At 39.8% G+C, this 14,082-nt stretch overlaps 1 protein-coding gene across 2 annotated transcripts; it reads left to right on the forward strand.

Annotated features, from left to right (window-relative positions):
* Positions 1 to 39: 39 nt before the first annotated feature.
* SS18L1 (SS18L1 subunit of BAF chromatin remodeling complex) lies at positions 40 to 14,046 on the forward strand. 2 transcript variants are annotated; one of them, XM_023939624.2, is made up of 11 exons: positions 40 to 295; positions 2,875 to 2,951; positions 3,606 to 3,690; positions 4,542 to 4,686; positions 7,146 to 7,343; positions 8,345 to 8,509; positions 9,391 to 9,492; positions 9,883 to 9,975; positions 10,594 to 10,713; positions 11,459 to 11,586; positions 11,792 to 14,046. In XM_023939624.2, the coding sequence occupies exons 1-11, from the start codon at positions 227 to 229 to the stop codon at positions 11,816 to 11,818; spliced, it is 1,209 nt and encodes a 402-aa protein (XP_023795392.1). In that variant the 5' UTR covers positions 40 to 226; the 3' UTR covers positions 11,819 to 14,046. The 2 variants fall into 2 exon arrangements, with proteins under 2 accessions (XP_023795392.1, XP_023795393.1); XM_023939625.2 differs by lacking the exons at positions 40 to 295; positions 3,606 to 3,690 and having other exon boundaries at positions 2,873 to 2,951.
* The last annotated feature ends 36 nt before the right edge of the window (positions 14,047 to 14,082 follow it).

Here is a 14,082-nt window from a genome sequence, read left to right on the forward strand (position 1 = left end):
CCCCTGCCCCGCCGCCGCGGGGGCTCGGGGGGGCGCGGCGGGGGCGGTGCCCGGCGGCGCGGGGCGCGGCGCCCGCGGGTGTTCGCGGGGCGCAGATCGTACCATCTGCGGCCGCCCCCCTCCCCGTGCACTGCGGAGAATCCTCGCACGGCAATAGCAGCCAGATAATAACAATATTATTAGAGCCTGGAACCGATATATTATAGACACATAAAAAACCCCCACCATGTCGGTTGCCTTTGCTTCTGCTCGCCCAAGAGGCAAAGGAGAGGTCACCCAGCAAACTATCCAGAAGGTAAAAGAGCATGCTTTTATACAGACAATTTTAGACATTTATTCTGTCCATGCTCCTGCAGCTGGAGGCTGATTTCTAGGGCGATCAGGAAAACTCGTGAATTTGCGAGGGCTGCAGAGATGGACAGCTGGAGAGAGAGAGGTGGGGGAAGGAGGAGGAGGAGGAGGAGGTGGAACAAAGCAAAGGTGCTCAGATCGCTGCAAAGAGAGCGAGAGAAGGACGCAGGGAATAAAACCGGGATGGCACGTTAGCCCTGCTGCTCGCCAAGGGGATTCGCTGCCAAGCATACATTGGGAAACGGCAATAACATTTGCAAATAGGCGATTAATTTATGATGGTATGTCAGCTTCTGGCCCCCAAAGAATCCAACCTAAAAAAATGAATTGAAATAAAATACTGGATTTGCAAGGGTTTTCTTTTGTATCTGGATGCAGAATTTTAATCTCTCAGAAGACAGAGGGAGCAGCAGCCGCTGGTATTTTTGATAAACTATTATTAATATTATTATTGTGATGTGTTTATTGATGTTTAATAACAAAGGTTTTGAAAGATTTTCTCTGGAGAGGAGATGCCCACATGGGTCTCATGTGGGGGCCAGAGCAGAGGGTGCTGAGTTGGGAAGTTATTGTTTCCTATTAGCCAGGGCTGGCAGCAGGGGCTGCACACACAGGCAGACCCTTCCTCCTGCAGAAGGTGACGGTCAGGAGTGACGAGGCTGGAGATGCCAATAGAGGACATGCGTGTTTGTCCTGTCCCTGCTGTTTGCCATTTGTACTTTTGCTGTGATTTTGGCCGTTCCCCAGGGCTCAGGTGATGTTCCCGTGCTGTGCTGGCAGCCAGGTGTGAGCTCCCTTCGCTCAGTGCAGAAATGCCACTGCCAAGACAGCAATTAACCCATCACCAGGGGTTGTGCAGCCAAGCTGTGATCTGGTGCCAATTTATGATTCCTGGGGGGAAAAATCCCCTCGGTGGCAGCGTGTGACAGAGCAGAGATGAAGGCAGAACAAACTGCCAGGAGAGGCTAGAGAGATGACTTGCATCTCGGGAGACTGTTTGGAAACATCCCATTTTGTGCAGCTCTTGCAGCACGTGGTGTTGTGAACCAATTCATTTTAAATACTGAAAGATTTCGGACTCGGTGAATAAGTTTTCCTCTAACCTCCAAATCAGTTGGAATTATTTCATAATCCAGATAGTTCGTAATTAAACCTGTACCCACAGACAAAGGGCAGATAAAGTATCTTCTTCTACCCTTTTTGCATATTCATAAACTTCATGGAAGCTTCACAATGTCCTTTCTTTAAAAATAATGAGTGAAACAATCTCCAGTCTCAGCTGCATTTGCTGGCAGGTTACTTTGGGACTGTCCATCAGTGCTGGGCTCTTGGCAGTGATTTTCTCTTTGGCAAACAGCAATGCTGAGAAAGAAGAGACTTGCAGGCACAGGAACTGGATGGGATTTATAGTCAAAGATGGAAATGGAGCAGAGAGAGCAGGGAAAAAAAGCCCTCCAAAATCCTCATTAAAGTGAGCTTTTGAGAACATACACAAATTTCAATGAAAAAGATTATTCTTATTTGCATTCGTATTATATAAGCAGCTTATTTTTCTTTAACTCAATTTTAATATCTTTCAAAGCTGTTCTTTTCCCAGTATCAAACATTCTTAAAATAGATTTCACATGGAGAAAGTTAGAGCTTTTGGCAATAGAGCAGTGGTGGTGCTCCTCTAAAATAGTTCATCAAATTGCAGTTCCAGGGCAGTAAAATTTGGTCCTGAACCAGAAATGGTTCCTTTCTCAAGAGCTCTCCTCTTCTGATGACACAGTGGTTCAAGGGCCCAGTCCTGCAAGCACTTGATAGCAGTGGTGTCTACAAGCTCTAATATGCCAGAGGCAAATCTAAATTTCTACATGCTGGTATTTTTTTTATTAATTTACCTGGAGAAGGTGTGCTGCATTCACAAGAAATCTGGGGGAAAGAGACAAACTAATCTATCTGAAATTCCAAAACAAAGCAAAGGGTATTTTAAGCTTTTAGTCATATTATGAGTTCATTAAATAAAAGTAAGGACATATTGGGATGTAATTCTCTTAGACATGGTTTCACTAGGTGCAGTGATGCAAATTTTATATTTCAGCTGTCAGCATGCTCTTAGTCCTGGGCAGGAAAATGAGTAGGTTTAATTGTTTGAAAGTTTGTTTCTTACTCAAAAGTTGGCATGTTAGTAATATCTGATGTTTTGGAAAGGGTTGGGTGATATTTTGGGATGAGGCAGAGGTAACCTCATGGTGAAAGTGTTTTCCTTCTTCAGCATCAGAATTTATCTGCCATAAAAGGAACAAGGTAATTCCATTAATTCTTCTGTAAGGGTATTTCAAGTAACTGCTTTAAAGATAACTGCTTAGAAGTGATTCAGCCTTGTGGCTTAATAAAGTAATTTATTGTGTAGGTCATTTAAAACTGCACAAAACTGCACAAAACATCATCCAGTGCCAAGGAGGGTGGAGGATCACAAAAATACAGGATTTTTATACAATTTTCATAGTAATGTGTTTTGATCCTGTTTCTTTTATGCAGATGCTGGATGAAAATCACCACCTAATACAATGTATTATGGATTATCAGAGCAAGGGGAAAACTGCAGAATGTACTCAGTGAGTATTACGAATTCGGGAGTTTGTTAGAAATGCTTCCTCAAGTCTGACTCTTCCCTTTGCTCAGTGGCACAGCTGTTGGTTTGCTCTTGGAAAGACTCCTGCTCCTTTTTAGGAGCTTTTCCAGTTCATGGAGAACTGTGAAGAAGCATAAATGGTTCTGGTGGTGCTTACTTGAGTAAACACTCCAGTTAGAGCACTCTTGAAGAAAATCATGTTCTTCGTGGCTTGCTGGCAGGGAAAACAGGTTTTGGGCTTTGGAGTTCTGGAATTTCACTCCTATCAGGGCCTTTGCTAGACAGAGAAAGGAAAAGTGATTGTTGGAGCAGCTGACTCAGTGTCAGTCCTCAAAGATTGAGGTCCCAGCTCCACAGTTCAAAGTGCTTTCAAAGGAGGGTGTATTTTACCTCTTCCTTCCCTCAAAAGTTCATCCTTTTGTAAAAGAGGTGTTGAGCACACTGATCCTTGATGGGAAACATGACAGCACAGACATGGCTCATTGCTACTGCTGTTTATTAGGACAGATTAAAAAATGGGTTAAGGTAATTTAACTAACCATCTGTAAATAGGAAAAAAAAAAAAAAAAAGATAAAGACTTGGAATTTTGTGTATTGTTAACCCTTTCCAAAATAAGCTTTACTCCTTGTTCTGTAGATACCAACAAATCTTGCACAGAAACTTGGTTTATTTGGCAACAATAGCAGACTCTAACCAGAATATGCAGTCCTTGCTTCCTGCTGTAAGTACCAGTACAATTACTGTAACTAATGATTAGTTATTAGCATAACTAATACCATAGTTATTTCCCTCAGATACATTAGCTATTCCAGAGGGAAATGTTCTTTGATTCTGTCACTGATCTCTATAAATGAACCATTTTTTAGTATTTTTCCAGCTGAAAGTTTTGAAGTGTCCAAGTAGGCAACCAAACAAATAAAAAGTTACTTCTGCTGTGTTTAAATTATGTTCTTTGGAACATTTTTGTTAATCTCTGTCCCATAGCACAAGGTTTATGATGCAGTAGTACAGATCTGAAAAGCTCCATTTGTTCCAGATTCAATATTCTTACCTGTTCTTACCATATTCTTTACTTGGGGGAAAAAAAATGCTGTTGTTTTATGTCAAAAATCTAATTCAACACGCACTCGGACATTGGTTTGTCTTTACACATGTTGTTATTCCTGCTCAGTGGATTGATTTGGGAAGTACCACACATAACACAAACTGCAGCATAGCTTGGCAAAGGTCAATCTGTCACCACACTCCTGTGTTGTCTTTGCTAATGCATTTCCCACAGTGGTTGTGTTTGGAAATCCATGTGAGTGCAGAGGAACGAGCACAGAAGCCACACTCTGTGACAAACGCAATTTCAAGCCCTTCACTGTGCTGCTGCCTGTCATCTGCTCTGTCATGCTCAATGTCATTCACACAGAGGAGTCAAACCAAGAAAGGTTTACCCAAAAAGCAAACACGTATTTAGGCCCAGGCAGTTTTTAGTCATAATCAGGCTAATTTGGGGGGGGGGGGCTGCTATTTTTCTAATTAAAAACCTAACCAAAGAACTTGCTTTTCCTCCTTGTTGTTTCGCAGCCACCAACGCAAAATATAAACTTGGGCCCAGGAGGGATGAGTCAGAGCGCATCCAACCAATCCCTCCACTCCCAGAGCAATCTCAGCGATGCCATCGGGACCGGCCTTCCTCCTTCCTCCCTCATGCAGAGTCAGATTAGCAATGGTGAGCTTTGGTCCCCTTTGTGCTGCTTTGCTGTTGCCTGGCAACAAAATCATTAATGCAGAATATACTTAGAGAGCTGGAAAAGACCTCTCCTAACTCACCTTTCAGGCATATGGGGATTTCAGGCACATGCTGAAATCACCACAAAATGGCTACAGGCAGGAATGATGTTGGCTTCTGCAGAGGGCTTTGTGTTTCTGCAGAGGAAATTAAAGACTTTTTTTTTTTTTTAAAAAATGCATGATGAAAATCACTGAGTAAAGAAGCATCCAAGTTTTTAGTAAGAAAAATTACATGTTGCAGTATTTTTCTCCTGGAAGTGGTGGGGTTGGCCAGGGTAAAATGGAATTGCTTGCATGACTAACCACACAACCAAGGCTTCAGATTGCAAAGACCTTCCAGGATATATTTCTCCTTACAAATCAATTGGTGTTGCACCAGTCTTTGTCCTCTACAGAAGCTTGCAGAGACTGTACTACACAGTCAAAGAATTTGCACAGACATTTCATATTAATAAGATAATATAATCTGTCTGTTTGGTTTTGTTCATGCAGCTAAACTAATTGAAAACCAATTTTTTAATATGTGCATTTCGTATTATGAATAATCTGTTTATTTTGTAGATCATAGTTATTCAGTCAGTTGTTTCTGTGGGTGTCTCCCAGAGTGACAGAGAGCAAAACCACTTTCTATAAATAAAAATATCTGATTGTAAAATCGCAGACCTTGGCAAGGGGACTCAGGAGCAGATACAAGCCATGAAATTACTTCTGAGATTTTAAAAATGCCTTTGTGGTCAAACCTATAGTACCTTTAAAAGAAATGGATAAGGGACCTGTTTTAAACAGCAACAACCTGCAAAGTGAACTTACTAAATTTTTCAGGGCCTTTGTTTTGAAGGATTTAATACTGAGTATGAGTAATATATTAAGTCAGTCAAAACATCATTTTGTGTTATTAAGAATAGACTTTTTCAGTGCTACTGTTGTTGGTTTTCTGATTTGCTCCCCAGCCTCCTCCAGATCTTTGTAATAATTTGCTGCTGATTGACAGAACCGGAGTGGAAGTCCTGAGAACTGGACTCATCCACATATTTTCCCTTACAATCACAAATTAGCCAACGTTTTTTATTTTCTTATTTTAAAGGAGGCCAAGAATCTCTAATTTTTCCCATGCAAATAAGGCAAGGTTTACCAACACTTGCTTCACTCCATCTCTCACTGAAGGCAACTGCTATCTCCATTCACACACTGTGTGACCTCGTGTTGCACAAGGATCAGCTTCACAACTTAAACAAACCAGAGAAAAACACAGAGATCATTTTCTGTAGCTGCATTTTGACCCAGCTTCACTGATATCAGGAGACCTCTCTTTATCTCTAGTTGAAACTGCTGCTTGCACCTCTTCATCAGAGGAAAATATAATTTACAGTAAATGTTCTCATTTTGATGTCTATGAAAACCATTAAGGGTAATTAATGAGGTTTGTACTAAATGAGTTAGACGTTTTTTAGAGGCTGCAGATACACTTAATAACCCTGAATTAAAATATCATTATTTAAACATTACAACATAATTGTGCCTCTTCTAAGGATTCTGCATTCTACATAAATTAATTGAGATTGACAACAATATGACTGAATTTAGATAGACAACAATATGCACCATCACAACTTGGATAGTAACAACATACAGTGAAAACAACTTTCCAAATCTCATTCATAAAACTATATACAGCAATAAACAACAAATAAGAGCCCCACTTCCCCCAGTATTAGCTACCCAACTGCAAGAGAATTCTGAAAAATAAGCACACTGCCAGATAAGCAGGATGATACAAACCCAGGATGTATCTGGAGCAGTCTGATGATTACATTCTGATGTTGGAAAGGGAGTAACAACTTGGATTGCTATGGTGATTTGAAAAATTTATCTTCCTCTGAGGTACTTTGAGTCAAGCTTCATGTTATAGAGCTGGTTATAGAGAAATCCAGTGGATGCAGCAATGTGCAAAGTGTCTCTCAGACACTACTGTGTATTCCCATTGTCACTGCTTGTGTGAAAGGGGAAAAGGAATCAGCTACAGGACAAGAGGAAGGAAAGAACAAATTTCAAAAGGCTGGGATGTTTCCAGAGTCCATGTATTTTCTGAAGTACCTGAAATTACTGGCATTTTTTAAATCTGGAAGTGGTTGTAGGGCACTGCTGTTGGTTTTGTTCTTCTCATCTGCAATCCTGTACAGCCTGGATTTGGCTGCCAGGAAGAGGAGGATCACTCTAACTGTGAAGCACACGGTTTTAATTTGTCTGTAGATAACAGTGAGTTTTAATAGTGAGGATTTTGGGGGTTTTTATTTTGCCTTATCATAAGTTATTTCAAAAAGGCCACGAGGCCTCATGCTCACTGTTCATTGCCAATAATAGCTCAGAGTTTCTTGCTGCTCTCTCTGATTTCTGCAGGTCCTAACCACGTGTCTATGCAGCAGTCAGGCCAGAGCACCATGCCCACGACCTCTCTGAGTATGACTGTCAGCAGCCATGGGACTGGCCCTGGTTACAGCCACACAGTGCCTGCATCTCAGAATGTGCCAATGCAAGGCCAGGGCTCAATAGGCAATTATGTCTCTCGAACAAACATCAACATGCAGTCTAATCCAGGTAAACACCCTCTTCCTCCTCCTGGGCCACCTTGACTTTCCACTGACCTCACAGGGTTTACCACACATGACTTTGCTCTGTAAATATTTTCTGTAGACAGTGAGAAGTGTACTAGAGGAATAGACAGCTTTAAGACATCTCTGAATTTTCAGGCACCGGTGTAAGTCAGAACAGCTTCACTCTTGCTTTAACTTAGGCTGATTCGCCATGGTTAGGGCTGAACTGGGAAAAAGGGGTTTGGTAGAGGTGCAGCAGCACTGTCTGATAGCCCTGGCAGCAAATCCCACAGCTGTGGGAGGGATTGGAGCAGCATCTTTACCCAAGCACTAAGAACCTGCCAGGGTATAACACATTTACTGTTCACTACCCCATTTTTAATGTTTACATTACTACCCCATTTTGTTATTTTATTGGTATTTTACATTGTTTGCTGGGCATTAAGAGGCTAGCAGACACCTCAATCTCTTATTTTAAAAAGAAGTTTGCTAGATCAATCACATTGAATGGGATGTCTGATGCTTTAGAGGTCTTTACAGCAGCATGAAATTTAGGAATCAAATAAATCCTAGAATATCAGTTTACTTAAATTCTGTAATGATCAGGTGTATGAGAAGATGGAAGCAGAAGAAAGAGTATATTAGCAGAGAAATGCAGCAATGAAATAGTCAGGAGGTAGACAGGAACAAACATAATTTATTGTTTCTTTCTTTAACCCTACTGCAATAAGGTTTACATTCTTTTAAATAAGCTAATAATAATCAAGGCTGGGTGTATTTTTAAATATCTGCTGAAGCAAATGGCAAGAACTGACCATGTAATAAGATCCTTTCTGGATTCCAGTGCAGAAGAGTAAATAAATCCAGTAGGAAAACATCTCCCCCTGTGGAAAATTCACAGAATTATCAGGATGCATGTTAGCTGAAGGTTTTAACTTGCTTCCAAAGAGAGTAGCAGAGAACTTCCCCATCTTTGGAAAACAATCTTTTCCATGTCCATTGTAGTCTCCATGATGCACCAGCAAGCAGCAACGTCACATTACAACTCTGCACAAGGAGGGAGCCAGCACTACCAGGGACAATCCTCCATTGCCATGATGAGCCAGAGCAACCAAGGCAACAGCATGATGGGGCAGCGACCCATGGGCCCTTACAGAGCTTCACAGCAAGGTAAAACTGCTATCAGATTATTGATAGAACTCTCATTAGATGGATGATACTCAGTCTGTCCTGGGGGGTACATAAGTCACCAAAATTTCCAAGTCACATTTACAAATAGAGAATCCCAGGCAGGAGCACAGGAAGTCCTGAATGGTGCAAGTATCGTGACAATGAGATGATCCTGAATCTGTTTTCAAGATATTTAACTATTTCAGGTGTTTAGAACAATAATTCTGTCTAAAAGGGATCATAAATCTCTACAGAAAAGATGAGCAATTTGATATACAGCTCGTTCAAGCCACTGGGAATCTAATAAATTCTTTCCCATGGTGTTGGATCAGCTCTAACATGGCATAGTTAGCAAGGAGCACATTTATGGAAAGAAGATACAATTTGCCAGCAATTAGAATCAAAAATTAGGCCAAGGAATGGAAAACACCAGAGGATAACTAACATGCTCTAAGACCTCTCTGCATACAGTTCTAAGAGGTAATAAAGCTGCTAGACTGATTCTAAAATAAACTGAATTTTACTAAAAAACAAATTAATGTATTAATGAAAATGTATTTAATGAAAATATATTTAATTCTGACAATCTCTTGAGCATGGAATCCATTCCTGTGCTCAGATTAGTAGATGAAATTGGTGTTGCTACAGAAGTGATTCTAGGATGTGTTACTGACTATTGTCTGATTTCAATTTCAACCATTTTTTTCTGAGAATGCAAATTTATTTTCATTTTTCTAGTGAGCAAAACATCTTTATAACCACTCTCAATTGTTTGTTTATCCAGACATGAACCTTGTTTTCTTAAAAAAAAAATATTGGATGAGAGAAACCCATCCCTTGGGAGTCCACAGGCTCAGTTTGCCTTGTCTTGTGCCTTGCAGGTTCCTCGCAGCAGTACATGGGTCAGGAAGAATATTACAGTGAGCAGTACAGTCATGGCCAAGGCTCCTCAGAACCTATGAATCAGCAATACTATCCAGATGGTAATTCCTCTGAGCTGGGCTCACTGTGATACTGATAAAGTGCAGAGCACCACCACTGCCACATCCAAGGACAAACCTTCATGCTTCATTTCCAATTTAAATGCTGGAAAATGAGAATCCCAGGGGATGGGTGCACATCAGTGCACCCTGCTATATAAACTGCTCCAAAAAGTGCCCAAAGCCCAGTTTGGATTAGTAAACACAAGAATTTTATCCATTGGTGTGACTTTCCTTGCCCTGTGTTTGATGTTCTCCCTAAGGGGTCTATATTTGCTCTTAGCCTCATCTTGGTGCATAAGCAGCTTCATAATATATATTCAATATCTATTCAACACTATGTCTATGGTCCCATTAAGAATGTATCTGACAGATCTCTGTGATTCCTTGCAGGACATGGTGATTATGCCTATCAGCAGTCATCCTATACTGAACAGAGCTACGACCGGTCGTTTGACGACTCTACACAACACTATTATGAAGGAGGTAGGAAAATGCAGCAAAATCTTAACTGTAAATTCAACATATTATTAAGGTAGATGAACTCTAAATTAACTGGAAATATTGACTGGATTATGATGCAGCAAGGTGGCATTTAGGAGAAGCAATGTCATCTATAGAGCCTCTGTTAATTTTATTATTTCAGGATACAGCAAATGGAATTTCCATCATAGGTATTTGAAAAAAAATACCAGCAGCAACTAGATAAGTGGTCTTTCTGGGATATATGAATAAACATCATTATCTAGAAGAAAATACAATGAGAGGGCTTCTTGAGAAAGCAGTTATTTACCCTGGCAGACTTATCTTTGAGACTTTTTCTTCTGAAGCCCTTCAGGTTAAAAAAAAATCCTTTGGGGAGAAGGTTTTTTGTTTGTTTATGGATGTATATAAATAAGCAACTCTTCTATTCAAAGGAAGTAAAATTCACTGGAGAAATAAACATCTTGCTTGGCAAAATCCAATAATGTGTTTCTAAGAAAAGTATTTGTGTATGAGTTTCAGACCAAGGCTCCTTCCGCCTTTGTTTTCTTTATGATCCACGTGTACAGTGAAATACCTGCCTCATCTATGACCAAACCATTCCAATATTTCCCTCTCCAGGAAATTCTCAGTACAGCCAACAGCAGGCAGGATACCAACAGGGAGCTGCACAACAGCAAACATATTCCCAGCAGCAATACCCAAATCAACAGAGTTACCCAGGACAGCAACAAGGATATGGTAAGAAAACTCTCAGTGGCTGCTCAAGTGTTTGCAGTGTTTCACCCTGATACCTCTAGTCCTAAGATAAAATAGGCTGTAAACTATTTCCTTGATTAACTCTGGATTAACAATGTACCAAAATTACCCAAAGATCTAGTATAGGGATTCTGGGCAGTAACATACATTAGTATAGCACTGCGTTCCATCCTGAATCCCTCTCTTTGGTAGAAGTTAGAAAATACACATTCTCTTCATGTTGACTTTGTGCTGAACATCATCAGGAGGTCACTGCCTGGGTTCCCAGGCCTCCTACACACCTAGTTCTTCTGAACTGACATGAAAAAGAACATCAGTACTCCAGAGAATCACTCCTCTGTTGCTTATGGTGGCACAGCAAGGTTAGATAGGAATTTAAATGGGAAGTTGTTACTAAAATAAAGGCCAGGTAGTCTGCATAGAGGTCATAACTGATCTGTGCCAATACAGATTTCAGAGAGGCTTCACTTAGAAGTATTATGACATTTTTTGAGTTAAGTTTAAAACCTGAAGCAACTACACTGCTGCAACTACATCATTATTGGTATTAACACCTCCAGTGTAAACCTAGAGGGGAGGTCTGGGCAGAATTTACCCACAGTTCTTACTCACAGAGCTTACTTCGTTAGCATCATGTTCTAGATTGTGTTAACTCTATGAACTCCCACAGCAAATCAAGCCTGTAATGGATTTTACTGCCTGGTAATGGATTTTACTGTCCTCTCAGGTCCTGCACAAGGAGCCTCTTCACAGTATTCCAGCTACCAACAGGGACAGGGGCAGCAATATGGAAGTTACAGAGCTTCCCAGACAGGCCCATCCGCTCAGCAACAGAGGCCTTATGGCTATGAGCAGGTAAATTGTCTAAATCTCTGCTCTGAAAGAGCAGATCTGGCTGTTAGCTCTGTCTGTAAATCTGTCTGATAATTTGGTGCAGGTATATGCGTGATATTTCAGTAGGTCTTGTAAAATTCACAGACCAAAAGAAATTGCCTAACTCGCAGTAAGCCTCCAATATATTGTCCTTCAACATTTCTATTTCTTTCTCTTTTTTTAACAGGGACAATATGGAAATTACCAGCAATAAAAGAATACAGTGCTGTGTCAGATTCCTTTCAATAGTATCTCAATCTTTTGAACTGGATGTACAGGCAGTTTTGATTAATTGTAATATGTTGGTTACCCCTTAGCACAAAGCAGCGTCTGTATGTGAACAGTGTTCATTTCATGCTGGATATGAAGCAGTGCACTACTGGTAACAAGACAATGCTTTAATGGTTTGATATTTGGTGCTGTGTATAGTACTGTATGTTGATACAACGCAGAAGTTTTCCATTTACCCCCTCTTGTCCCATTCTTGATGTTTCTGAATAGCTTTAGGATCATTAGATCACAGTTGTGCCCCGTTCTGGAAAACAGCCAGGTTGTTCTGCAGTCTGGCTCAATGCAAAGCCCATCAGTCACATCTCAGTCCAGGGAAGTTCCCTGTGGTAAGTTGTCTTTTCTTTACTGGATGCATTGAAGATTACCTGCCAGCCTCCAAACTTCATGGTTCTTCAGTTTATTTCTACAGAACAAGGGGATGGAGACATTCCTTATAAAAAGACTGTTCTATGTTATATGACAAAAAAATAACTGCAACGTCTGTAATACCTACCCTACCCAAATCCTATAATTCAGTAATCAGCATAAGTCCTCATTTGTGTTGTGAAAGCTACAGAAAGAGGATCCAAACCTATGAAATATTAATAAATAGAGGCACCTTTTATATGTCCATATAAACAAAGGTATTTCTGTCGTGGAAAGAAAACCAGAAGGGAGCTCTGAGACCTGCAGTGTCAGCCTGTTCGATGTCAATATTGCTTCATATCATGCTTAGCTGAGAAAAACATCTGGCAGAAGTCCCATCTTGAATATCCTACTCCAAATTTTATAACATGCATATACATTTTTTGTGCCAAATTTTGCAAGCAGGTGGCTGGCATCCTTCTTTATTCTGATTCTTGCGCTGCCCTTGCTCAGATTCCCCAGCAAGCATTATAACCATGAATATTGTCAAATTTGTTGGTCTGTTGTTCTTACAGCTCGTGATCACTTTTATTTTCCTATCGTAGCTTGACAGAAAAATAGTTCAGAGGTAAAAGAAAAAAATGCATCTTTATTGCATACAAGCAATTAAATTCAGCTTTAATAGTGAGACACTATTATGCATATAGAGAGGGGAGTTATTAATGGGGTCAACCAGTGAGAGAATACCTATAGAGGGAGAATTTAGAGAGAAAACCTAGTGGTATGTAAAAATCAGTATGAACAATGTAAGTCACTTCTATTCAGTTTTATATGTTCTTATAAAGTCTTTTTTTGGGGGGGGGGGGGGGTTTGAAAAAAAAAAGGCACTTTTAAAGTGCTTATATAAGTGTTGAACAAAATACTGTGACCAAATTTCTCTGAAGCAAGAAGCTGGGGTGGCTGTACCCCACAAGCATTTTTTGATATGAGATTTACTGCAAATTTACAATCTAAAGTAAATACACTCTGTAGGATTTTCTCCTTTTCTTTGTCTGAATGATGTTATTTAAGGGATTTTGAGTACTTTATATTTTGAAAAATGGAGACCACAAGGGAAACAAAACATCTCTCAATTCGTTACTTTTTTTTCCTTTAGAAGAACATCTTTAACTGGACAACTAGAGAGTTTACTATCAAATGCTATCCAAGCACTGTCCTTTGTATGTTAATAATTTCAACTACTGATAAAATTGAAGACATTTTTTTAGTCAGTTCTCATTTTTCTCATCTTTCCTGCTGGTGTTTTCATACAAATAAGTACTCTCAAATAGCAAGGAACAGAAAGGAAGTAAGATTGTTTTCTTTATAATAATTACTATTACAGGTAGCCAGAAGAATGCAATATTGCTCTTTGCCAGTTTGGGAATATGCCTTTTATGTGGTTTTTGAAAGTGCTGAAATGCTTTTGAGAGAATATGAACAACACTTAAACTGAAACAGCAACATTACATCAATCTGAAATGTCTTACATTAAGAACTTCGTGAATGTTGTGTATATAATGTATTTGAAAGAGCACTTTGGAAATAGTTTGTACATTTATTTCCTAATTTATACATGATTTTTGGTGTTAATATTTCTAATTGTTAATAACAAAACATTTATTTAATGTGTCGTCCATTTTTATGTATTAATGTGGAAACAAAGTGATGCCAGCATTTTGACTTCTTCCATGAATTGTATCATTTTCTGTTTTGTAATACAGAATGCTTGAAAACTGTTTAGTTTAAATATTATCTGAAAGTGGATTTGGTGGTACTTTTCTTGCGGCAGATGGAATGGGT

The sequence above is a fragment of the Cyanistes caeruleus genome, chromosome 16 (genome assembly GCF_971803275.1).
Source record: "Cyanistes caeruleus chromosome 16, bCyaCae1.hap1.1, whole genome shotgun sequence".
Lineage (NCBI taxonomy): Eukaryota > Metazoa > Chordata > Aves > Passeriformes > Paridae > Cyanistes > Cyanistes caeruleus.

What these genes read in the sequence shown, in the direction of transcription:
- SS18L1 (XM_023939624.2), top strand. Translation starts at nt 227, where the DNA reads ATGTCGGTTGCCTTTGCTTCTGCTCGCCCAAGAGGCAAAGGAGAGGTC. An exon ending in AAAACTGCAGAATGTACTCA is followed by an intron (nt 2,952 to 3,605) that starts GTGAGTATTACG and finishes CTTGTTCTGTAG; the next exon opens with ATACCAACAAATCTTGCACA. An exon ending in ACAACACTATTATGAAGGAG is followed by an intron (nt 9,976 to 10,593) that starts GTAGGAAAATGC and finishes TTCCCTCTCCAG; the next exon opens with GAAATTCTCAGTACAGCCAA.